General features: G+C 41.3%; 2 protein-coding genes across 2 annotated transcripts; one reads left to right on the plus strand and one right to left on the minus strand.

The window, feature by feature from the left end:
* The first annotated feature begins 3460 nt into the window (after window positions 1–3460).
* On the plus strand, window positions 3461–4450 carry GEA6 (Stress induced protein). Its single transcript, XM_086505309.1, has 3 exons — window positions 3461–3586; window positions 3914–4041; window positions 4134–4450. Exons 2-3 carry the CDS (start codon window positions 3936–3938, stop codon window positions 4292–4294), a joined length of 267 nt encoding a protein of 88 aa, XP_086361435.1. The 5' UTR covers window positions 3461–3586; window positions 3914–3935; the 3' UTR covers window positions 4295–4450.
* Window positions 4451–4585: 135 nt separating this feature from the next.
* LOC147419248 (histone H2A-III-like) lies at window positions 4586–5949 on the minus strand. The gene is made up of 2 exons (XM_086505308.1): window positions 5186–5949; window positions 4586–4997 (listed from the first exon to the last, which is right to left on the minus strand). Exons 1-2 carry the CDS (start codon window positions 5381–5383, stop codon window positions 4623–4625), a joined length of 573 nt encoding a protein of 190 aa, XP_086361434.1. The 5' UTR covers window positions 5384–5949; the 3' UTR covers window positions 4586–4622.
* Window positions 5950–25767: the final 19818 nt, after the last annotated feature.

The following is a 25767-nucleotide window of genomic DNA, read 5'->3' on the forward strand; positions in this document are numbered from 1 at the left end:
TACCTGGTGCATTCCCCACAACGTATTTAGGTGGAGTAGTGCTACAGGAATAGATTGTACATACCTCTCCCTCGCATTTTCCATGCTATAGTAACACTCTTCTCTCGTATTGTTTGTCCATTTTCTTTCAATTTTCCACCACTTAAGCTCCCTTGAATGAGACGTTACAAGAGGAGTTAACCTCTTGACCATTTCATCAATAAACTTTTAAACTTTTCTTGATCAATAGGTGCCACTAGTTTTGCAATGGACTCACTCATCTGTGAATCACTGTGATGAGTGGATGTGTCGTCCTCTTGACTCTTACAATCATTTTCTTTATATTTCTCACAGTTATCCACCAGATAAAGAGCTTCTTTGGTCAATTCATTCAGTGTCAAGCTCCTTATCCTTCTGAAGCACCGCATTTCTCATTCCCGGGATAAAGATCAGCATTAATCGTGCTTGTGTAGGTAGTTCCGCTCTCGGAAAGAACTCGTAATGTTGCTTTGCATACTGATTCGCTCTCTTTTTGTTTGAATCTGTGAAATTGCGAGACCGTATTGTGAGCTATGCCTTTCTGTGAGAATTCTTCGATGAATTCTTCCAACAGCTCGTCTAGAGTCTCAAAATCATATCTTTCCACTGAGTCGAACCTTGTAGCTGCGTCATCTTCCAGAGTCAATCCAAATCTCGCAAACTGTGTTGCAAAATCTGAAACTTCCTCTTCTCTAATTACTCTTCTGAAAGCCGCTACGTGATCTCTCGGATCTTTATCTCCGGAGTATTTCCTATTTGCTCATTTTTGGACTTGGGATGGTCTAACTCGTCGTTTGTCTACAAGTCTAAACATAGGCTCTCTTAATTCTGCTCTTGCTTCAGGCCTTCTACTATGGCTAGGTTCTTCTTCAAAGGGATTTGTGGTTCAATTGGAGATTGGTCCAATAGGGAGATTCCCTTGAGGAGGCATGTCTTCCATCTTTGTGATCACTTCATCTCTCGTTATCGCTCTAGGAGGGAGTCCATGTGGCTCCTTCTTTGGAATTCTTGTAGGAATTCTCGTGTTTGGTGGAGATATCTGTGGTCCTTCATTGACCAAATATCCACCCATTTTTAATGTAGTCCATAGATTTGTGCTTTCTACAGCTCTCTATTCTCGTCCATACTTGTCAACAACTATAGACTTTCATTGATAGTCGACTCCGTATGTATAGACATACAAGAGCTTGTAATCTGTCAGCTCTTCTGAGTATGGCTTTGAGCACCTATAAAGGTTGACCTCACTGTTGTCAATATATCTATATTGTCCTTCAATCTTATGATCTATTATCCAAACCCTTTCAACAAGCTTGGTTTTTATCAATTTCAAGTTTGGAAGATCCATTATGGGTGGATGCTCCTCTATCACTGGGATTCTGAAGGTTGTATAAACTGAGTTTGACTGTAAAGAGAACATGATCTCTGGGCTTAACAGCTCTACCTTGATGTAAGAAGGCTTATTCCAAAGTGTTCAAGTGCCTTAGTTAGGAAAAAGTCGAAACTATGTCCAAAACCGCGATCGTTTTCTCACAATTCTCTCAAATTGTCGATTTGTGAATTTTGAGGCCTGAAACGACGTTTTTTCAGACATTGACCAACAATGAATGAACCGATATCGGAAGCTCTGAAAGTTATGGCCAAAATAGTCAATTTGTGCTGCCTGGAGACTTCATATGCGTATGATGTCTACTAACTCATATTTTCTCCAAACTTCAACTATAGACTCTCCTTGATATACTCTACCCACTCCAAGTCTCAGTTTGTGATTCTGACACTTTTAGACAGGTCTATCACTCCTTTTTCTATTAGGTTTCCTGCAACTTCCCCGAGAGGTTAGCTAAGCCAAAAGTGATCCAAATTGAATGAAACTTGGTCTCTAGGCTTATTCTGTGATGGCAAACACTTCTATGAGCTCAGATGTAACTTTTGACCTCTAATTTGACACTTGAGACATCATATGCGTATGATGTCTTTTGTGGAAAAATTAAGTGACTTTTGTCTCAATGACTCTTTATCACTCAAGCAACTCTCAGCTACTTCCAGAATTCAATTTGAACACTTTTGTGCAAGTTATGTTCAATATAAGCATGAACCTTGCCCAATTTCTGTCTGGAGCTCATTTGAGCTTGTAAAGGCCAGAAGCAGATCTTGAAATATTCATGCTTGTATTGATCATAACTTGCCCAAAAAATGTTCAAATTGAATCTAAAAGTTGTTGAGAGATGCTTGAGTGATAAGGAACCATTGGGATATGTGTATGATGTCCAAGTGGTCAAAATTCAGTTCGGTTTCTACCAGAGGTGCCCCCTGGTGTGTACAACAAGAATATGTACTCACAACCAATTTTGGAACTCAAAAATGCACAAAATTATCAGTTTTTGACAAGGAAATTCCCTGAAAGAGTAAAATCCCCTTAACTCTCAATCTATAAGACCAAATGATATGAAATTGGTGTATTGCTCAACACAACATTCAAAAGATGGGTATAATGTCAAAATTTCAAAATTACTGCCATAATCACCCCTCAGATATCATACGCGCATGATGTGTGCTAATGAATTTTTGGACATAATTCATTCACAAGCATCCACAAGCCTCTAGCACTGGTTTTCAAGCACTTCTACCAATTTTCATGCAAATATATGCTCAGAATCACAAGTTTTTCTTTATTCCATTTTCGACACTCTATCTTTTGTCTTTTGGGTGTCCAGAGTTGGTCAAAACTCTAGTTTCAATGAGTACTTAGGATAAAATCCCCCTTTTGAACACTCTGGTTCAGTCAGATTTTTCAAATTTGGTCTCCAGATGCAAAGGGGAGGTCCGTTTCGCTATATCCACAACCGGTCCATAACTAATAGGGGATACTCAGTTAGGGAAAATCCTTAAAAAAGGAATTTGACGTGATACTTCTCGAGAGCGAAAATTTGAGATACATACGACAGGTGTCGGGCGACACAACAAGCAGACCAGAATGTGTGAGTAGGGGGCGAAATGACACTTAGGGAGAGGAAGGCAGCAGACAACGGGGTAGGTAGCTAGCCAACGTGGAACACGAGCCTGGGAGGCAACAGCAACGCAATGGGGGGAAAGAATTTTTTTCAAACGTGAAGGACACGCTTCGAGCATTAGACGTTGCTTGGATGCAAGTTGGCTAGAGCAACACTCTCAAGCCTTTCAAACTGGCTTGCGGGAGTTCAAAACTTGAGAGTCATTTTGCTTTGGAGTTTTACACGAAGAAAATGCATCTCAGGAGATTCCGGCCAATAGGCAACTTTTTTTTTTTTTGGAAATGTTACCCAAGGTAATTTTTTACACAAATTTCAAGTTTGTAGAGTGCTTCCACGTACCAAGTACCAGCTCCGATTTAGGAATGTTTGCGACTTGGCAGCTTTGCCACACATTCACAGCATGCACACACACACACACACCCAACGCGCCAGCGCTCAAGCATACCCACATTCTTAAATAGCAGCTCATAGCAAGCACTTCGTGTATTACTTGCTTGTGGCGGATAGCTGTTATCTTTGCTAGCAACCTGCTCACCATATTGTTCTGTGTTTTTTTCAAGGTATGGCATTCTTGTTTGCTGTGCTGAGTGTATATGGTGTACTGTGAGTGAATGAATGCGTCGAATGTGCACGTACACCGTGCTTTGCAGTGAATGCAGCATATCTGTCATGCGCGTAGTATCGTCGCTTCACGCTGAGGGCAAATGTGTATGTTGTTCTGCTGTTGATGCCATTAGAGTAAGTAGGATGGGTAGAGAGTTTTGCACTCGCATGCTCGCATCACATACTGTTGCTTGTACTTATCCGCCCAGCAGCATTGCTAGGGGCCAGCGTGATACGGCTGTGTTTATAATCCTTGTTGTGATCTTATCTGCTCATGAATATAGAGAAACCACACCGTCGAAAACGATGGCATCTCGCGAGGAGCTTGACCAGAAGGCCCGTGCTGGAGAGACGGTCGTTCCTGGAGGCACTGGAGGCAAGACCTTAGAAGCGCAGGAGCGCCTTGCGGAAGGTATGGTGGTTTACTTGCTTGTCGACAAAGTGATGTGACTGCTGAAGTGTTGGGATATTGATTTGTCCGACTCTTCATTGTCGAATGTGCAGGGCGCAGCAAGGGAGGTCAGACACGAAAAGAGCAGATGGGGACAGAAGGATACCAAGAAATGGGAAAGAAGGGTGGGCTCACCAACATGGAGCAGTCTGGCGGTGAGGCAGCCGAGGAGAAGGGAGTGCCGATCGATGAGTCAAAATATAGGACTCAGTAGAAAAAAATGTCCCCAGTTACGTAATTAACTTTCTGCTATGCTCGGTGGGAATTACGATCTTAAGTCTGCTACTAGTAGTTTTTTGGCTACGGATTTGCTTTTGTAAACCTCGTGCTGTTGCTTTTGTAATTAAAACTACCATCTGCTATTTAACCTTGCAAGTCCTCTAATTTTGCTTTCCAACTGAGATTGTTGTCCATTTTTGCTCTGATTGCAACACTTTGCATGTAGTAATTACTAAGGACCGATTGATGTACATAAAGATGAAAATTTTGATAGCTACCATAGCCAGTTCTCAACACTTAAGCGCTGTTCTCTATTAGGCTACTCACCTATCTAAAAAAGCCCTTAAGCTCACGTAAACAAATTCACATTTCAGCCTAATGATGTCTGCACAAACTTGATAACAACAGAGAAAGGTGGTGTTAAAAAAACACCATTTGCTAAAAGCAGAAAGATTGAACCACCTAAGCCTCCTTTCTTTGGAGATTTGGGTGCTTTTGGTGGCCTTCTCGGCCTTCTCAGCAGATTTCTTGGGCAGCAACACCTGGTGAATGTTGGGCAAGACACCACCATAAGCAATGGTAATAGCAGATAGAAGCCTGCCAAGCTCCTCATCATTGCGGATGGCCAGCTGGATATGACGAGGAATGATGCGGTTCTTTTTATTGTCTCGGGCAGCATTTCCAGCAAGTTCTAACACCTGAGCACGCCAAAACATTCCAGAACCCTAAATACAGACAGCAGATGTAGATTCCACATGCATATGTAAACAATCGCCAAGCACACAAATTCAGGGCTTACGGATTCCAACCCTCGCCCTCTTCACAGCACAAGATCCAAACACTGCCCACACAAAATGCAGCAAAAGTAAGAAGCAGAAAGGAATACCTCTGCAGCTAGGTATTCGAGCACAGCAGCGAGATAGACGGGAGCCCCCGAGCCTACTCGCTTTGCATAGCGGCCCTTCTTGAGGTAGCGACCGAGCCTACTCGCAGGGAACTGCAGGCCAGCTCTCACTGTCTTGGAGACGCCCTTCTTCTTGGCAACCTTGCCGCGCCCTCCCTTGGCTGACTTGCCGGACTCCATTAAAATTTCGCGAAGAGACTGCTACGCTGTGGCACTCTAAAGCTTCCGATGTCGACCATCCTCTCGAGGGCACGTTAGAGGGAAACCAAGCTTTGAAAACTGATCGTCCCTTGTGTCTCGCATCCGACGGCCAGTACGCAACATCGTAGCGATCCTTGCTTCCCGATTTCAACCAATCAGACTGAAAACAATGTTAGGCCCCAATCACACGAAGCTCCTCCACGTAGAGTTTCGAATCACATTTTCTCATGACTTATGATGAGGATTAAATACTAGTTACAAATGTTCACATGCTTTTCCAAAGAGATATTTGCCCAAGTCGAAAATTTATAAGTTGCAAGCTTATCTCCCAAAAGCTGTTGTTCACAACTCGCAGAAGTCATCGTGGTCTTTTGAAAAGCAACACTTTTTGTTTGGCACCTATCGAGTTGTAAGAACACATAAACACAATCGTGAGGAAAGTGTAAACATAATGCTTTGAGATTTTTAGTGTGTATGATAACTACACATAAATAAAGGTGGGTACAACCATGAACCTTTTTCACATGGTGTACTTTGTGGTTGTAGGCAAGGTGTGGATCAACCAAGCATCACTTAAAAGTGTGTCATAAAACTTGTCCCTATGTAGAAGGTTGAGCGGCTTTCTCCCTTGCACAAAGATAGACCATCCTTTTTCCCTCAACTTTCTTTTGCTTTCTTGCGTGCTACAAATTCCTGTCCTAGAGGCACATCTTCCTCCGTAAAATGGAGTCATGCAATACAAAGTATGTGCGTACAATACCATTTCAATGATAAGCATATATGTACAATACCATTTCAATGATAAGCATATATGGACTATAAATAATGGTTGCATGCTTAGAGCTCTTATTAGTGAAATCAAGAAGTGGGAGATACTTTTCTTGATCACTCTTTAAGATAAAGAGACTATGCAAATACGGTCCTCAATTTCTCTAATTCTCCCTCTCTTCATGCCAAGCTACCTAGGTATTATGTTTATTTTGCTACCTTCAATGAAGTACTCTCCTTATGTTCATTAAGAATCCTCTTAAGGAAATGGTCAATATTGTTACTTTAATTATGTTCCAATCCTTGTTATTAGCCATATTTTGTTACATTGGTATCTGAGCTATTGGTTTCTCTTTTCTTGCTTAAGAAGAGAGGTCTTTAAGTTGTCCATGAAAGGTTGGAGTTGTTCATTGCAAGAGGGTAAGTGGGACAGGGATATATTATCCCGGTTGGAATGAACTAAGTTCAAGATACACCATTGAAAACTATAGACTTAATAATGGAGTGTTTCAGGGTTTGTCTTTGGCTTAACCATTATTCAACTACTAGCAAGCTCAACAAGAACCATAATCGATTGAGCATTGTTAGACCCTCTCCACTACTCTTTGCAATCAATAGTCTCTAAACCTTGGGTGTGCCTGCTTGAGAGCTAATTTTCAAAAGTTAAGAAGAGTAACAACTAAAGTTTTGAGGTTGTCAAAGCACAAAGTAGCATACTTTTAGTGCAAAAGAAATATGGCACATATCACATGTGTGTCAACTATAGAGAACTAAATGTGATCACTATAAAAATAAAAATAAAAGAGAATTCCTATGCCGCGAGTAGAAGTTCTATTGATAAGCTACAAGTTTTGGCATGATAAATGCTCCAGTCGCATTCAAACTCATTATGGAAAAAATTCTTCAGGCCACTCAAATTCTCTTGAGGAGTACAAGCGACACCTCCAAGTAATTTCTCAAGTTGTGAGAGATACTTGGAGCCAGTCCCCCCTCCAAAAGGATTTTGTATTATAGATTCTCCCTTGAAGAGAGACTTGGTATAATACACGCTTTGTGTTCCTTGAGACCTTGTTGATGCCATGAAGATGGTAAGCTTCATGCACCAATATTATGCCCGTAAATAACTTGCAAACACATATTTATATCCCCGGCCTCAATCCCAATACCCCAAACACCTTCAACGGTAGAGACAGCTAGCAGGGTGTGAGGAAGATGAAGAGATGAAGAGACGAAGATGTATCTGTACGAGAAAGAAGAAGTCTTTTCATATATAATCACTCTTAGAGCATATCTTAGCATAGTGATAATGAAGATGGAGAGATTGATAGGTATTACTTTGAGCATAACTCTTGGTTGGATTTGCATTCCATAGCCAAGGGGTGTTGGTGTAGGCTCTCCACTTCTCAAGCTTGGAGAAGCAGATGACTTGTGTGCACAACACACAATGGGGGAGTGTGTGTGTGGCTTGTGGAATATATGAAAGAGAGAGAGGATTCGATTTCTACAAGCCTGTTGGCTCAAACCTTGGGCTAGCCAATGAATGGCTCTAGTCATAACAGCAAGGGGTGTAGCATTTGGACAACTGTCTTCATTTCCCCCTTTGTGAGAAAGATCTTAATTATTTAATTGAATTTAAGTTTTCATTGGACCTCCCTATAGGTCATCCAATAGGATTCAGGCAATAATGCTAGGGGCCTAACGTGTGGCCTTGATGCCTCTTAATTCTTGGACTTGCCTTGTGTGTGTGTGTGTGTGTGTGTGTGTGTGTGTGTGTGTGTGCGCTCTCTCATGCCCCTACCTTTAGCGCTCATCTTTGACTTGAACATCTCAAGCACCTTGGTCATCAAGCACCTTAGTCATTAAGCACGACAAGCACCTCAAGCACATGCCTAGCTTGCCTAAGGTCGAAAGTACCTAAAGGTCCTAGGTCTAAGGACTTTAACCTTTGGAGGCTTCAATGAAGCTAACCCTAGGGTCTTTTGAGCTCCATTAGATGCATGTTGCTCTTTGATAGACTATCTCCTTTTGGACCCCTATTGAGATGTAACCATCTCTTCTCTTGGTCCCCTGTTGCCAAATAAAGTCTAGAAGCACTTATTGCACATTACTCTTTGGTAGACCATCTCCTTTTGGACCCCTATTGAGATGCAACCATCTCTCCTGTTGGTCCCTTGCTGAGATAGGTCTAGAAGCACATATCTATATCCTAATTCTTGTACCCCTTTTATCTTCTCATATTAAATAATCAGTTTAATATGACAAAATCATTTGGTAAAGTTAGATATTAGATTTTATGGCATTACCTCTCTCTTGGAACGATAGTCTTCCAATATGAGGTAGAGAAGATAAAACGTAGTCATTAGTCCATGTTTCTTAGCGGGTAGAGGATCCCTTTTTACCCTACGACATTATTCTAGAATGGATGACTAATCCATTTGGTGCTCAGGAGACTTACTTGCTGCAAGCATGTCTGCTCTTTAGTCCATATCATATTTCCAATGTAGAGTGACAAGTTCTACGTGGTGTTTGGGAGACGTCGTTGCCACAAACATGACCCTAAGCATGCATACTTCTTAAATTTTGTGCACAATAAAAGAAAGAGAGAGTCTTATAAGACAAAAACATTGTTCGTTTAAAATGCATTTTCATTTGCTTACTCTAAGGCATCATTGTAAGCATTAACAAAGTTCATATTATCCTTAAGCTAGGTTTGCATCTTTAAAAGGATAATTCTTAAACTTAATAAGATATCATCGGATAATCTTATCATTTCTTAATACCTTGTCTTCATGTCATAGGATGGAGTTAGATTGAAGTACCTCTTCTTGATCTTCGATTTTTGGAGGGTTGGCAACTATTGCTTCTTTTGGTGGGATCCTTTATAAGACTTAAGTAGGCTCCCATGGAAACCATTTTGCATGAGCCAATAGTTGGGCAACTTTAATTGATAAGCCATCTCATTGATTGGCTAAATAATTTGAAAAGGACCATAACATCTTTTTGCTAGTTTAGCATAAATACTCTTGGTGGCCCGTAGGATTCTTGCCCGTAGTGTGCCTTAGATAAGTATTTACCCGTAGTGTGCCTTAGATGAGCAACACCTAGTCATTTTCCTTAAAGGATAAGGCTCTTTTGTACTTGTTAGCAAAATACCTTTTTGCCTTTTGTGTGAGATGGATATAACCTCTTTAATCTTTGGAAAAGATTCTTGTAAGTCTCGGCTATATTCACCCATCAACAAAGATCTTCCCATGTACTTTAAGTAGTAAGGGACTTTTGAATCTTCCCTCTTTAACCTTGAAAGGTGCTTTTCCAATAGAAGTATGTACAATGTCATTGTACGCATATTCTATAAGAGGTAGGTACTTCTCTCATTGAGAACGTTGATCTACTTCCATGACCTAGGCTTTTAGTAGATCAAGAATCATTAGATTAGTTATTTCACTTTGATCATCCGTTTGTGGATGATAGGTCGAAAGAGAAATTTAATCTAATTCCTAGATTTTCAAAGAGACCCTTCCAAAAATTACTAGTCATTCTGTGATATTTGTCCAACACTATGGATGTTGGTAAGCCATGATACTTGAAAATTTGAGATCTGAAGAGGGGTTTTGGTTTGATGTGCCTTAATAGTCTTTTTGACATGCATAGAGTGTGTTTTCTTGCTAAGCATGTCGACCTAAACAATCCGACTTGCTTCCCTTGGTCAAGTTTTGACTTTTGGCATACCACGCATTTTGAAACATACTCTTGTATGTTTACTTTTCATGGTAGGCCAACAAAAATACATTTCTACTCCTTGAAGAGTAGATTATCGAATCCCTCTTTGCTTTGCATAAGGAGAAGCATATTGGGATTCATACATGAATTTCTTATTGTATGGGTGGGTAACACATAACCTATTGCCATTTAGAAGATAACCATCCTCCAAGCTAATGGTTCTTCTTTCTTTCCTAATTCAAAGGCTGCAATTACATACTTAAAGTCTTGGCCTGTAGCATACTCATCCACATTTACCCTTGACTGTCGTGAAAGTGCATCGGCCATTTGTTGATACCTTGTCTTCATGTCGTAGGATGGACTCATATTGAAGTACCTCTTCTTGATCTTCGATTTTTGGAGGGTCTGCAACTATTACTTCTTTTGGTGGCGCTCCTTTGTAAAGCTTAAGTAGGCTCCCATGGAAAACATTGTGTATGAGCCAATGATTGGGCAACTTTGATTGGTAATCCATATCATTGATTGGCTTAAGAATTTAAAAAGGACCATAGTATCTTTTGCTAGTTTAGCATAATACTCTTGGTGGCCCATAGGATTCTAAAATGTAGCCTTGCTTAGAGGAGCCTTGAGAAACTTTAGCAAGACCCAATCATTTTCACTAAAGCCTAAGGCTCTCCTATGCTTATTAGCAGCATCCTTTTTTGCCTTTATTGTGCAAAATCAAAGTCGTCAATATTCATTCTACTCTCTTAATTATTGCCAGCCATGCTAACTAAATTTATATATATGCTACTTTGTGCTTTGGCAACCTCAAAACTTTAGTTTCTAATCTTCTTAACTTTTGAAAGTTAGATCTCAAGCAGCCACACCCATGGTTTAGAGACTGTTAATTGTAAAGAGTCGTGGAGAGGGTCTAACAATGCTCGGTTCATTATGGTTCTTGTTGAGCTTGCTAGTAGCTCAATAATGGTTAGGCCAAAGGCAAGCCCCGAAAGACTCCATTATCAAGTCTATAGTTTCCAACGGTGTACGTCGAACTTAGTTAGTGTCCTCGTTTCCCCCTTTGAGAGAAATATCTTAATTATTTACTTGTAGCATTTGGACAAATGTACTTTTTTCCCCCTTTGAGAGAAAGATATTAATTATTTAATTGAATCTAAATTCTTATTGGACCTCCCTATAGGTCATCCAATAGGATTCAGACACATTATGAGGGCAATATTGCTAAAGGCTTGACACATGGCCTTAATGGCTCTTGAGTCTTAGGCTTGCCTTGAGTGTGTATGTGTGTGAGTGTTCTCTCTCATGCCCCTACCTTTAAGGCTCATCTTTCTCTCTCATGCCCCTACCTTTAGGGCTCATCTTTGACTTGAACACCTCAAGCACCTTGGTCACCAAGCACGACAAGCACCTCAAGCACCTTAGTCATTAAGCACAACAAGAACCTCAAAGCACATCCCTAACTTGCCTAAGGTCGAAAGTACCTAAAGGTCCTAGGTCTAAGGACTTTTAACACTAACCTTTGGAGGCTTTAATGAAGCTAACCCTAAGTTCTTTTAAGCTCCATTGAGTGCGCGTTGCTCTTTGATGGACTATCTCCTTTTGGACCCCTATTGAGATGTAACCATCTCTCCTCTTGGTCCCCTGCTGAGATAAGTCTAGAAGCACTTATTGCACATTGCCCTTTGGTAGACCATCTGCTTTTGAACCCCTATTGAGATGCAACCATCTTTCCTTTTGGTACCTTGGTGAGATAGGTCTAGAAGCACATATCTATATCCTAACTCTTGTTCCCCTTTTATCTTTCCATATTAAATGATCAATTTAATCTCATGAAATCATTTGGTAAAGTTAGATAGTAGATTTTATGAGAGAAGCCTCGATATCAGGGTGTAGACCACAAAGAAAACCTCCAATTTTGTGGAACTCGTCTAACCCATCCAACTTAAGAATAATCTCACAACACTTGGAAATATAACTAGTTATATTTCCAATTAAGGATAATCTCACAATACTTGGAAATATAACTAGTTATATTTCCAAACTAGTTATAGAATAACTGTGCATGTAACAATTGTCTCATGCCTTCCAATTCTACTCTGCTTCACTACTAGGCAAAAGTAACTTTGAAATAAACTATGGCCACGTCTTTGATTTTTGGGTAGTTGCAAGAGCCATCCACCAATTGTATGCCTTACCTTGCAAAGCTAGACTAGTCTCTCTAGGACATGTAGCATCTTGTGTGAACAAAGATGGTGAGTGTCTGTCCACTTATGCAGAAATGTATTAATTGCATATTTGTTTCATTGCCAATCTCACCTCTGTAGATCAGCAACTTCAAATCCTTCATCCATGATGAATTTTTTGAGTTGTCATGCCTCAAAGGGAAAGATTTTAATGGTGGTGGTCATTCGTTGGCTCATTCAATGACCACAATTAGAATTTGCAAGCGACTGCTCCTTGGTCATTTGTACCATAAAAATTCTAGCTTTGTGAGTGCAGTTAAGTTTGTAACTATGGTGGCCAAAGTATTCTCAATTCGTTGAGTTCAAAGTGCATTGAAATTGTGCATGTCAACTAAAACACAATCAATCTCTAAAAAAATGTTATCACCTGCTTGCACATATGGCATAGCCTCATCTAGCCTCGATGAATGGAGGATGCTCCAACTACTATTTCTTCTCCTTCTTGTGCTATTGACAATAATATCCGCCATAGTGTGTGTCTCAATTTTTCATGAATAGTGCCCACTTAGGTTTTTTGGCCAAAGTTCTTGGGCAAGGAAAGCTCTTGCACGAGATTAAATCCTCACAAGGCTCATCAAATCAAGCTTTGGAGAAGGTGATACCACCAATAGTTTGGCATTGTAAAAAAATTATTTTTTAAAAAATTTCAATAGTTGAACTCTTGAATCAAGCATTGATGAATGTACACAAGAACTTAGAGAAATTATCATCTGCAGAGGGCTTGATCTTTGATAAGATTTTCAAAGGCTTGGCAAACATGGCTGAGAGCATGGCTGAGAGCGGGGGCTTGAACAAGCCTCTACGAGGTTTTTGGTAATTGAGCAAAACTGACAGTCATTCTATCAAACAAGAATAGGGATTAAGGCATGTTGTCAAAGCCAAGGCAAGGCACTTGGGGCTTTGTAAACCCTCACAAGCCAACCAAAGTGCTCCAAGTTTTTTGCCAACAAATTTTTAACTTCGTTCTGGCAAAGATCCTCTATTGGATTGCCAAAGCCAAGGGATTTTTTGTTGTTGGAGGACAAGGGAAACTTTGCATGCTCTTCTCCACCCAAGGGCAAAGTGCTCCAAGGTTTCTGTCAACAAATTTTTAACTTTGTTTTGGTAAAGATCCTTCATTGGGCTTCCAAAGCCAATAAATTTTTTGTTTTTGAAGGACAAGGGAAACTTTTCATGCTCTTCTCCACCCAACCACTTCCTCTTATAGGCCTCTTGACCTATCTTTAGCAGACCCCTTGTCTTAGCATGCCTAGCTAGCCATGCTTAGAACCTGTGTCCTACCCTTGTCTTGACATTACTAGCCACTTGAAGGATAGTTTTTTTCCTCAAAAACATCTATGAAAAAACTCTTCTTAAGAACTTCAATGTTTTCTTAATCTCAATGTGCATTAGTTCAACTGATCCAATTGATAAATACCAAATCTCATACTCAAATGAGGAACTATCTACTCATATCAAAGACTGAAAATTATAATGTTGGAATTAGGGTTACAGAGAAACACACACAGCTTGGAGAAGACGAAGGAAGCTCAAGGCACACAATAGAGAGTGTGTTACTTAGTGTGCAATGGAAAGATAGATAGCCCTAGAGTGATGGGCGTATATACAATGCACGGGGGAAAAAACGTCCTAAAGAGGGAAAAAATGCCCCGGCGGTCCTAGTGTGTTCACACACATCACTACCACATGTATATGGTAACAAATCCCCCCTGGAGTGATGTGGTGAATGAGAGCTGGCACATGAGTAAAGGGAAGTGCCATGCCCTGAGGACAGGATCAGTCCACAAAGGGGAGTAAGCCCAAAGCTTTGCGGAAAGCTTCAAGCTTCTCACGAAACAATGCCTTTGTGAAAAGATATGCAAGGTTGTCATGTGTTGGCACATAAGCCAAGCTGATCTCTCCTGCTGAGAGCCTCTCCCTGACATAGTGGTAATGCACCTCAATGTGCTTTGTGCGAGCATGAAAAACTGGGTTCCTCGCAACTGCCAATGCGCTCTGACTGTCAATGTAGATAGTGTTGGCAGTGTCCTGTCCAACACCCAAATCAGCCATAAGGCGTCTGAGCCATACACGCTCAACCGTAGCTGTGAAGACTGCCCTTTACTCAGCCTCACAACTCGAAGTGGCCACAATAGGTTGCTTCTTGCTCAACCATGGTATACATGAACTGCCAAGCATGAAACAAAAACCACTTGTGGGCACTCGCATAGGATTGACAGAGCACTGCTTGAGAACTCCTCCGTGGGGGCACCAATTTATGACGAAAGAAATTTGGAATGGCGGCCTCTACGCCAAAACAAACTCCATTGCGCCACAAGGGAAATGAGATAAGGGCACCACCTAGTCTTGGAAGCGTGGGCTAGGACCGCTACACAAAGAGAGAGAGAGAGAGAGAGAGAGAGAGAGAGAGAGAGAGAGAGAGAGAGAGAGAGAGAGAGAGAGATCACTATGAATGAAGCATTAACCTTAGTGTGTGTACAAGGAATGGATGACTTCAAACACTCCCAACACAAATAGCATGTAGATTACCAAACAACCACTCAAGGATTAGCCAAGATCACATCAAGCACTCTCACACATATATAAAAGATTTCTCTTAATTAACATAAGTAAGAGAAGGAGAGGTTACTAGCATGAAACAATTTGCACTCTAGAATGTGCAAGAATAGAGTGAATGAGTGAGCTTATGGGCTCATGGTGAGTGATACAAAGACTCAATGGGCCTGAGGGAGGCTTGAAATTACAAAGGGGAAGGCCTCTTTATATAGGAAAGAGAGTGATTAGGAGTGAGGTTAAGATCCAAGTGTAATTTGTACAAATGAAGCTTGATTAGGGACATTCAACCAATGAAGAAGCTCCTTCCAAGTGATTTGTTGACCAATTAGCTCCATCATCACTTGTGTTGTCTTCACTCCTTCCTCCATACCTTGAGTCCAAGAGCTTCCTTATTTTAAAATGTAAAGAATCTACATAAAATCAATACATATCTAGTAATAATAGGAAGGGGTTGAATGAGAACTTATGAATTACAACAAGATTAAGCATGACTTGAGAGGTGATTAGAAGAGGAATTTTGATGGGTTTTTGAGCTTGAGAGAGAGGAGGAAGGAGAGGAGGGTGAGAAGACTAATGGCTGATTTTTAGAGAAGGTCTCATTGTGGAAAAGGAAGGGTGTGTGTGTGTAAAGGTAGAGGGGGTGGTCTCCACCACAGTTGAAAAAATTGGCGTCCGCCATTTTGGCCATATCTCCTAGACCGTAGATGTAAAAATTATTAAAAAAATATGGCCAGAATCTCCAGCTCATCAGCTACAACTTTGATGAAGACAACTTTTCTTGGATCGGAGTGGAAGTATTTTTTAAAAATTCAGCAAAATCATGTGTCTGGTTGCTTCCTTTACCAAGTCTTCCACTTGGGTCCCATTTGTTTGAATCATCATATGGCTCCAAAGCCATGATGATATGAGCCACTCATGACCCTTGAATCATGGTGCATGTCTCCACAACCACATCATATCTTTTCTTTTCACATTTACATATTTTCCCTTCCCTTTACCACTAGGTTCTCCCTCTACCTTTCACCTCCGGTGAACTAGTCAAGAAAAAATTCCTATCAAATAATATATATATATTTTTTTTTCCAAGAGGTTGTTCTCACTCTTTCTTTTATTGTAAACCTTTAGAAGCAAGGAAAACCAACAAAATATGATAAACAAAAATTTGTGATAGGCTCGGATCATAGCTCCCCCAAACCTGGCTAGGGGTATTTATGCCTCTAGCCTACTTTCTTTGATCTTGAGCTGTCCTTATCCTGATGTGATAAGGCTTTAGACGCCATCCATTTGTCCTGGTCTTGTGTACTTTACCATCAATGTCTTGAAGTCTGTAAGAGCCATTTTTGAACTTTTTGGTGACCAAGAACGGGCCTTCCCATCGGAAAAGAAACTTTCCATCCTTACGAGTGTCGAAGCGATTGTCATATCGAAGCACCAGAGATCCCTTTTTTATGTCTTTGGATGCTAGCTTTTTGTTGAACTTTTCTCTGCGCTTCTCTGCTTCTTGAGAATAGTGGTTGATGGCTTCTTCACGATCCAATTGCAGCCTCTCTAGATCCATGATCCTTTGATGTATTTTCTCCTTTTGAGAGCCTACCTGGCTACCCAATATTCGAAGACTCGTTAACTTCACTTCAATGGGCAAAAGCGCCTCCTTTCCATAAACCAAATGAAAGGGTGTGTACCCTAATGTGGTTTTGAAGGAGGTTCTATAGGTCCATAGAGCTCCATTCAGGTGTTTGTCCCAATCTTGGCGCCTGGCATGTACCTGTTTGGTGAGAATTTTGCAAATGATTCCATTTACCTTTTCCACCAAACCATTGCACTGAGGGTAGTAAGGAGTAGAGTGTTGATGCTGAATATTTAGCTTCTTCATGAGTTCTCCTACCAAGTCTGCTCTAAACCCTGGTCCTCTATCAGATAGTATTTCAAGAGGGGTGCCAAACCGGCAACAGATGTGGTCAAAGATGAACTAACTCACATCCTTAGCAGTAATTCTATTGGTCGGCATAGCCTCAACCCATCTAGTCATGTAGTCTACTCCCATGATGATGTACTCTTTACCTGACTGAGTGCGTGGTAGAGGCCCTATGGCATCAATTTCCCACTTCTCAAAGGGCCCATATACCTTTATTGGGTTCTGAGGTTCAGCTATGAGCCGTCGTGGTCCTGCTTTCTGACATTCATCACATGTTTGACACCAGTATTTGACATCACGATGAAGACTTGGCCAAGTAAACCCAGCTTGTAGAACCTTTCTACTAGTGACTTCGTGTGCAAAGTGTCCTCCGCACATATCATCGTGACAAGCTTTTAAAATCTCTTCAATTTCACTCTTCAAAGGCACTCTCCTAAGCACACCATCCTTACCAAGACAATACAAGTCATCATTTACTATGCGATACCTGGTAGCCTTCCTAGCTAACCATCGCCTTTCCCCTGCATTCAAGTGTTTAGGAGCCTCTCCTTGCTCCAGAATGTGCATAATATCTTCCAAGTCCTCCTTGCCTTGCTGAAGTGGAAGTTTGATGGCCACTGCTCCCACTATTGACTCATTTAACTTTGATGATGCTAGGTGGTCTGCATCCTTGTTCTGGTCTCTTGGCACATGATGTACTTGTGCCTCCCTAAATCTCCTCATAAGAGCTTTGGCTTCTCTCATTTTAGTAGAGAGACGGGCATTTTTGCAAGCCCATGTACCTTGCATTTGCCTTACCAAAAGCATGGAGTCACCAAAAGTGTTTAATCTCTTAATTGAATTATCGAGGCACCAACAAAGGCCATGAATTAGAGCATGATATTCTGCTTCATTGTTGGAGTGGACATCTTCTAGAGCGATCCCTTCACCATGGATCCTCTCTCCCAATGGAGATAAGACCACGATGCCTGCAGCTGCCTTATCCTTGGTTCTCTTGTATGCTCCATCAAAGTAGAGGCTATAAGCATTGACCAAAGCCTCTGGAGCTGGAGGTGGTGGAAGTTCCTTTCTCTTCAAATGGAAAACTTTTTCATAGCACTTGTTTGTTAAAATGTCGGCTAAGCATGCTCGAGTTGTTCTTTCAACCTGTATTGTATAATCAAACTCTTGAAGTCGCACCACCCACTTTGCTATTTTGTCAAAGATTTCCATATGTTGTAGTGCATAGGGAAACATATCCTCCACAGTGATAATTACAAACCTCTTCAGCAGCAAGTATGGACGAAATTTGGTTACCGCAAACATGAGAGCTAACACTAGCTGTTCCATCAGGGTGTAGTCCTTCTCTGTGTTTTCCATGAGGCGGCTAGCAAAATACACAGGCCTCATAAAGGATGTTTTTGGATCTTTTTGTAGGAGGGCAGCACCAATGGCCTCTTCTCCCACACTAGGGTTTACAAAGAATGTTTCTTCCCAACAAGGTTGGAGGATTACAGGGAGTGACCCTAACATTTTTTTAATCTCTCTAAAATGCCCATCACTTTCTTCACTCCAAACAAGCGTCTCTTGACGAGTCAGCTGTTGTAGAGGAAATATCACTTGGGAGAGTAAGTGTATGAATCTACTCAAATATCTTAGCTTTTGCAAGAAAGAGATTAATTGTTTGATGGAAGTTGGGGAAGGTAGATTTAGCAATGTTTCTATCTTTTCAGGATCTACCTCGATTCCATCAATGGACACTACATGCCCTAATAGTGTAACCTTGCTTTCCCCAATGTGGCATTTGTCCTTGTTTAGTTGTCCACCCAGCTTAGCTAAACGAGTAAATCCTTCATCAATCTTGCCGAGATGCATACTTTTGGAGTTGTAAATACAAAAGTGGCTAGAGCGTTGGTGAGACTAAAAGGCATGACTCGAAATACAAAACATCCCCATGGTGTGATGAAAGTAGTCTTTTTCTGGTTCTCCTCTGCAATGCGTATTTGAAAGTAGCCAGAGTAGCCATCACACACTGTGTATCTCTCATGGCCTGCTACGTCATTTAGAATCTCATCTTGAAATGGGAGAGGGAAGTGGTCCCTCTTTGTTGCAGCATTTAGTGGCTTGTAATCCACGCACACTCGCCATTTACCATTCTTCTTTGGCCTCACCACTACTGGGGAGACCCATTCTGAATCTTCTACTGGGTATATGAATCCTGCTTCTAAGAGTCTCTTCACCTCAGACAACAGTGCATTTTGTTGCACAACTCCTAATCTTCTTAGTTTTTGTACTACTGGCTTGCTCCCTTCTTTTAGATGGATATGATGCTTCACTGCAGTGACACCTGTAATGTGAGTGTAATCAAAAATAAACAATGATGCATGCTTCTTGAGAACATTTACATAACCCTCCTTTTCTTCTTCCTTTATATCCTTGGATAACATCTCCTCTAGGCTGGCATCCCACACATTCTCCATTTGGATCCTTGGGTTGTCTTCTGATGAGGTAGTTTCCTTTATGGTGACGCCCATGACTTCGAGAGTGCCATCACTCTCTTCACTTGAACTCTCTTCCTCGTCCATGGATGAGGAGCATCCACTTGAGCTCCACTCATCAACTGACGTCTCTAGTTCAATGTTCTCTTGTCGCCCATTCTTTAGGTTATAAACCACCTTCAGACTATGGCCACCCATGCGAGGCCTCAACTCCAAGTCTCCTGTTGCCCAATCTTGCCTAGCTCATATACCCATGAGCCAAGGTCGTCCTAAAATAAGGGGGTATCCTTCTCCCTTTACTTGCATCACATAAGCATCAACCTCTGTAGTGATTCCAAAAACAAAAACTCTCAAAGCTTTCACTACACCCACACAAGTGACAGAGACATTATTGGCCATTTTTGCCCTAAAGTTTGATGATTCCATTACCTCTAAACCCAATTGATGCATTAGCTTTTCTGTCATGACACAAACCTCTGCTCCACTGTCAATGTAAGTTTTTGGAATCCATTGTCCCTTGATTTGAGCCTCCACCAAAGGCACTATATCCTTGAGACCATATGCTTTGATTACACTTACTAGCTTACTTCGCTTTGCCCTCGTGCTCACCATTTTTGACCATTGTCGTCGAAGCTTTGGGGAGATATGAAGTAGTTGTGGCCAAGTAATCTTTGGTCCTTGAGAACTCACATCAGCTGTCAAGTCATAAGGTTGTGTCCAAGATCCCATAGGGAAATCAGAGATGTCAATTTGAGACCTAGTACGGGTCTTTCTCTTCTTGGCTTCATCTTTAGTTGCCCGAGATGTACTTGCTTCATTGCTTGCATCCTTTCTTGTTTCTTTACCTACTTCATCTTGGACACGCACACGTTTGATAGGCATTGTAGCCACTTCATCTATCTTCATCTTCCCTTTAGCTATTTCTTCTTGGTTGCTTCTGCCCTTGAGGACCTCCTCCATCCTTATGATGCTCACATTTGGTTGAGTAGCAGGGGCTTGAGCTTGAGCACGAGGTGGCTGCAAAATTTGAGGTTGCAGTTGCTCTTGTGCTTGAGCTCTAGCACGGGGAGGACTTACTTGTTGTCGAGGACCTCTGACAGGGTAGGTATATCTTCTGGGATGAGGGCAATTATACATGCCGTGGCCATTTTCCCCACAATTGTAACACAACATTTCCCTTGCTTGACGTCGCATTGGTGGCCGATTTCCACCATTTCCCTCAATAGGCCTTCTTGCACCCTGCACAAGATTTACTCTCAACCCCTCTAGCTGGTTTGTGAGATTGTTTATTTGTTGGAGCATATCTTCTTGTTGACCTCTATTGAGGTCTGGTGCATTAGGCACATTTGGAGGTATGTGAGAAGCTTCCATAGTTGTGATATTGCCTCCCAAAGCTAGCTGGCCAGCTTGGGCTTGATAGAGAATCTTTCTATTCTTTTCCCTAGCAATTCTTAAGGCATCTTCAAAAGCATTTGGAAATTTGCTCTTTACCTTCTCCCTTAGCAAGGGGTACAAACTTGAGATAAATCGATCCTTTTGGAGGCAATTGGGAGCTCGCTCACCAGGGTTTAGTGAGTCTGACCATTGCCCCCAAAGTTTCAGAAAACCTTCCTCATAGGTTGCATAACCATGAGGGTCAACTTGATGAAGGGCCAGAAGCCGTTGCCATAGTTCTTCTGCCGAATTGGCTCGTTGAAATCTTCGTAGGAAAGCCGCCTTCAATCCCTCCCAATCAATTCTTTGGGTTGGATCTAGAGCCTAGAACCATACCCTAGCTTCTTCTTTGAGCACCAAAGGAAAAGCTCTCAATTTCAATGCTTCGTCATCCCTCCCAGAGACAAGGAAAGCCATCTCCAAGTTATCCAAAAAATCCCCAGCATTTTCCCCACTACGCCCAAAAAAATTTGGGAAAGCCATCATAAAAGTGGGTTGCCTTCCTCTCAATACAGCACAAAGATGAAAACGTCTAGGCCCAAATCATATCTTATTAAGGGTAGAATAAATGGATTGATAGGTGCATTAATCTTAGCTAGACGACGAGGGCCTAGTAAGTTCCTTATGATGTTTTGGAACCTAAGCTTTGTGCTAGCTATTATATGCACAGTTTGTCTAGCAAGAGGTTGGAAAGGTCCATATAAATCCCTATGATTCATGGAGTATGCTTAAAGCAAGATGAAGATGTGAACATCAAAAGATACATTATACTCCAAAATAGGAAATATTATAGGGTCAGGGGACAACAATATCTCTCTCAACCTCTCAGCTCCAAAATAGAAGACCAATCTTTGTTGGAAAAAAATCTTTCTATCAATGCGCACATTCACCCTAATATTCTGAACTGATTGAAAGTTGTAGAAAATGGGATTATTCATTGGTGCATTAAATACAAACTTCCATGAAGCACTTCATTGAAGTTGAGCTCTCTTGGATCCCACCATTTGAGAGATGCGAAGAATTTGCTCACCAGTGATTAGCCTAGCTTTGGTGTGACCATCTTCAGCTTTGTAGAGTTCATAGGGTTCGATGGCTACCCTCTCAACCACCTTGAGCCTTCTTGCTAGTAGTAGTTGGAGTGCATCACCATATGTAGCCTCTTGCCAATACCGCACCCCATTGATGTGTAGCTCCCTCTCCAAAAACTTGTTAATACCCGAGTTTGAGAGTGCTTTCACCACCTGAAGTCGAGGCTTCAAAGGAAGTGTCTTCACACTAGCCACAAAGCACTCAACACAATTTTTTGACCTAGGGACTTGATGACTACAAGATTTTCCTTCAAACAAAGAAGGGTGTGTGTAGTTAACTCTCTTTACCCGCATACGTGCCGTTTGTCGATAAAGACGCTTCTTTTCTCGAGCTTCTTGGGGAGACCATAGTGGAAGTCTCGGAGAATTTGATGGATCTTCCTTCATAGGATTGACAGAGCACTGCTTGAGAACTCCTCCGTGGGGGCACCAATTTATGACGAAAGAAATTTGGAATGGCGGCCTCTACGCCAAAACAAACTCCATTGCGCCACAAGGGAAATGAGATAAGGGCACCACCTAGTCTTGGAAGCGTGGGCTAGGACCGCTACACAAAGAGAGAGAGAGAGAGAGAGAGAGAGAGAGAGAGAGAGAGAGAGAGAGAGAGAGAGAGAGAGAGAGAGAGAGAGAGAGATCACTATGAATGAAGCATTAACCTTAGTGTGTGTACAAGGAATGGATGACTTCAAACACTCCCAACACAAATAGCATGTAGATTACCAAACAACCACTCAAGGATTAGCCAAGATCACATCAAGCACTCTCACACATATATAAAAGATTTCTCTTAATTAACATAAGTAAGAGAAGGAGAGGTTACTAGCATGAAACAATTTGCACTCTAGAATGTGCAAGAATAGAGTGAATGAGTGAGCTTATGGGCTCATGGTGAGTGATACAAAGACTCAATGGGCCTGAGGGAGGCTTGAAATTACAAAGGGGAAGGCCTCTTTATATAGGAAAGAGAGTGATTAGGAGTGAGGTTAAGATCCAAGTGTAATTTGTACAAATGAAGCTTGATTAGGGACATTCAACCAATGAAGAAGCTCCTTCCAAGTGATTTGTTGACCAATTAGCTCCATCATCACTTGTGTTGTCTTCACTCCTTCCTCCATAGCTTGAGTCCAAGAGCTTCCTTATTTTAAAATGTAAAGAATCTACATAAAATCAATACATATCTAATAATAATAGGAAGGGGTTGAATGAGAACTTATGAATTACAACAAGATTAAGCATGACTTGAGAGGTGATTAGAAGAGGAATTTTGATGGGTTTTTGAGCTTGAGAGAGAGGAGGAAGGAGAGGAGGGTGAGAAGACTAATGGCTGATTTTTAGAGAAGGTCTCATTGTGGAAAAGGAAGGGTGTGTGTGTGTAAAGGTAGAGGGGGTGGTCTCCACCACAGTTGAAAAAATTGGCGTCCGCCATTTTGGCCATATCTCCTAGACCGTAGATGCAAAAATTATTAAAAAAATATGGCCAGAATCTCCAGCTCATCAGCTACAACTTTGATGAAGACAACTTTTCTTGGATCGGAGTGGAAGTATTTTTTAAAAATTCAGCAAAATCATGTGTCTGGTTGCTTCCTTTACCAAGTCTTCCACTTGGGTCCCATTTGTTTGAATCATCATATGGCTCCAAAGCCATGATGATATGAGCCACTCATGACCCTTGAATCATGGTGCATGTCTCCACAACCACATCATATCTTTTCTTTTCACATTTACATATTTTCCCTTCCCTTTACCACTAGGTTCTCCCTCTACCTTTCACCTCCGGTGAACTAGTCAATAAAAAATTCCTATCAAATAATATATATATATTTTTTTTTTCCAAGAGGTTGTTCTCACTCTTTCTTTTATTGTAAACCTCTAGAAGCAAGGAAAACCAACAAAATATGATAAACAAAAATTTGTGATAGGCTCGGATCAGCGTGTCAAAACAACCAACCCAAACAGCTAGCGACTAAGCCCGGGAGGACGTGACCTGCTTAGATACCAATTGTTGGAATTAGGGTTGCAGAGAAACACACACAGCTTGGAGAAGACGAAGGAAGCTCAAGGCACACAATAGAGAGTGTGTTACTTAGTGTGCAATGGAAAGATAGATAGCCCTAGAGTGATGGGTGTATATACAATGCACGGGGGAAAAAACCTCTTAAAGAGGGAAAAAATGCCCCGACGGTCCTAGTGTGTTCACACACATCACTACCACATGTATATGGTAACATATAAAACTATTTGATTGCAATCAAAATAACCTCAAAGAGACCGTCCCTTCAGCAAAAAGGAACCTCTACCTAGATCTCACACTAATAGAAAAACCCACCTCAAGTGAGCTGCTCTAACTAAGAGATATGTCTTTCTCTGTCATAAAAACTAATATCTAATACTCCCAAATGATTTTCTCATGTTAAACTGATCATTTAATATGGGGAAGTACCAGGGGAGTAAAAGCTAGAATATTGGTAAGGCTGCTAGACCTGTCTCTGTCAGGGATCCAAAGGAGGGAAAATAGGAATCCAAAGGGGGACAGTCTGCAAAAGAGCAATGTGCTTCAATGGGTCTTAAAAGACATAGGGGAAATATTGGATGGTCACGGGAAGACTAAAAAGTCTTTCCACATCCCTAGGAAGGAGGGGGCGAGCCCTTATTGTAGGGGATGAGAAAGAAACACACACACACACACACACACACACACTCCAAAGCTCCTCCTTTACACAAAGGGAATACTGGATGTCATAAAATATAATATCTAGCTTTACCAAATGATTTTCTCATGTTAAACTGATCATTCAATATGGGAAGATAAAAGGGGAACGAGAGTTAGGATATAGATAAGTGCTTATAGACCTATCTAAACAGGGGACCAAAAAGAGAAATGGTTGCATCTCAATAGGGGTCTGGATTTTCGTTGTCTGCATTTTTTTGAAACTCGAAGTGTTCTACAGAGTCATAGAACTCATCTTCTTCTTTGTCTCTTGTTTCCTTGGATTACACTCATTGCAAAGTAAGGAACGACATCATAGCCATCTTCATCACAAAACTTTGTTGTTGAACCGTCTTGAATAGAGCACACATCGAGAGTAGCCAAGATGTGTTTCCATTCAAGTGGCTATAAAGCTTCCTCAGGAAAGGGTTCTGGTGTATAATCCTTATCTTCAATTTCCCTTTCTAAAATACACTCCTCTCGCTTTAAACTTCCGCATTGTGAAGCTCCACACATCCACATTTCTTTGGGCTTACCCAACCATGTTAGAAGTTCTAATCCTGCAATATTAGCAGAATCAAACTCCTCCACAGGTGTTCTCGTCACATCCATGTAACTATGGTCCTTCAAGTTTATCCTTGTCGTGGTTTCCATATGTGTCAGGTAGATATGGTCATAACCCCAGTCCTGGACCATTTTCAATTGTCGCATGAATGGTCTTCCTAGAATGATATCATAATTGTTCTTCTTGCCAAAGTCAACAATAGCAAAGGTTTGCTCATATTCAATGCCACAAGAAGTAACATCTGATTTTTCTAGCAGTCCTATGGGCTTTTCCATGTGTCCGTCTGCAAGTTGTAGTTTCAACTTGGTAGCCCTCACTGCTAGTTTTCCCCATTTTTTCCAGATCTCTTTTGTTGCGAACACCGGCTCCAGTGTCAAGGATTGCTATAGTTTTTACACCTCGGAATTCTATAGGAAGAGTGGTGTTTCCATCTTCTCCTTCATAGTACTCACCTACCTTGTTTAATGGAATTGGCCTAGTGTTTAGCCGAGGCATTGCCAGCTCTTTGATCCCTTCCTCGTTTTGAGACATTGGTTTTTTAACACCAAATTTCTTTAGGCATTTTTCCACAATAGCCCACATGCTTGGTCATCATCTGAGCAACTCGGCTAACATTATCGTACAGTTGACTGGTGTCGACATAATGTCTATCGACCCTTTTGAATCGATGACCTTGTTGGAAGACAGTCTCTGTGATGGGACTTCAACAATCTCTAACTTCGCCTCGTACTCTCCCGTATAGGATGGTAGTGTTCTTAGTGAATGGGGTTGACTATCCATAGACTGTACAGATCCTTTGTCTCCCCAATACGATTCCACTTCTAGATTCATTTGAGATTCAGTCTCAAATTCCTCTATTGATGGAAGAGACACTCCTCTTCCATCAC

Source organism: Adiantum capillus-veneris, chromosome 29, assembly GCF_014529385.1.
Source record: "Adiantum capillus-veneris isolate H3 chromosome 29, ASM1452938v2, whole genome shotgun sequence".
Taxonomy (NCBI): Eukaryota; Viridiplantae; Streptophyta; class Polypodiopsida; order Polypodiales; family Pteridaceae; genus Adiantum; species Adiantum capillus-veneris.

What these genes read in the sequence shown, in the direction of transcription:
- GEA6 (XM_086505309.1), top strand. Translation starts at nt 3,936, where the DNA reads ATGGCATCTCGCGAGGAGCTTGACCAGAAGGCCCGTGCTGGAGAGACG. An exon ending in GCAGGAGCGCCTTGCGGAAG is followed by an intron (nt 4,042 to 4,133) that starts GTATGGTGGTTT and finishes TCGAATGTGCAG; the next exon opens with GGCGCAGCAAGGGAGGTCAG.
- LOC147419248 (XM_086505308.1), bottom strand. Translation starts at nt 5,383, where the DNA reads ATGGAGTCCGGCAAGTCAGCCAAGGGAGGGCGCGGCAAGGTTGCCAAG. An exon ending in TCGAATACCTAGCTGCAGAG is followed by an intron (nt 4,998 to 5,185) that starts GTATTCCTTTCT and finishes TGGCGTGCTCAG; the next exon opens with GTGTTAGAACTTGCTGGAAA.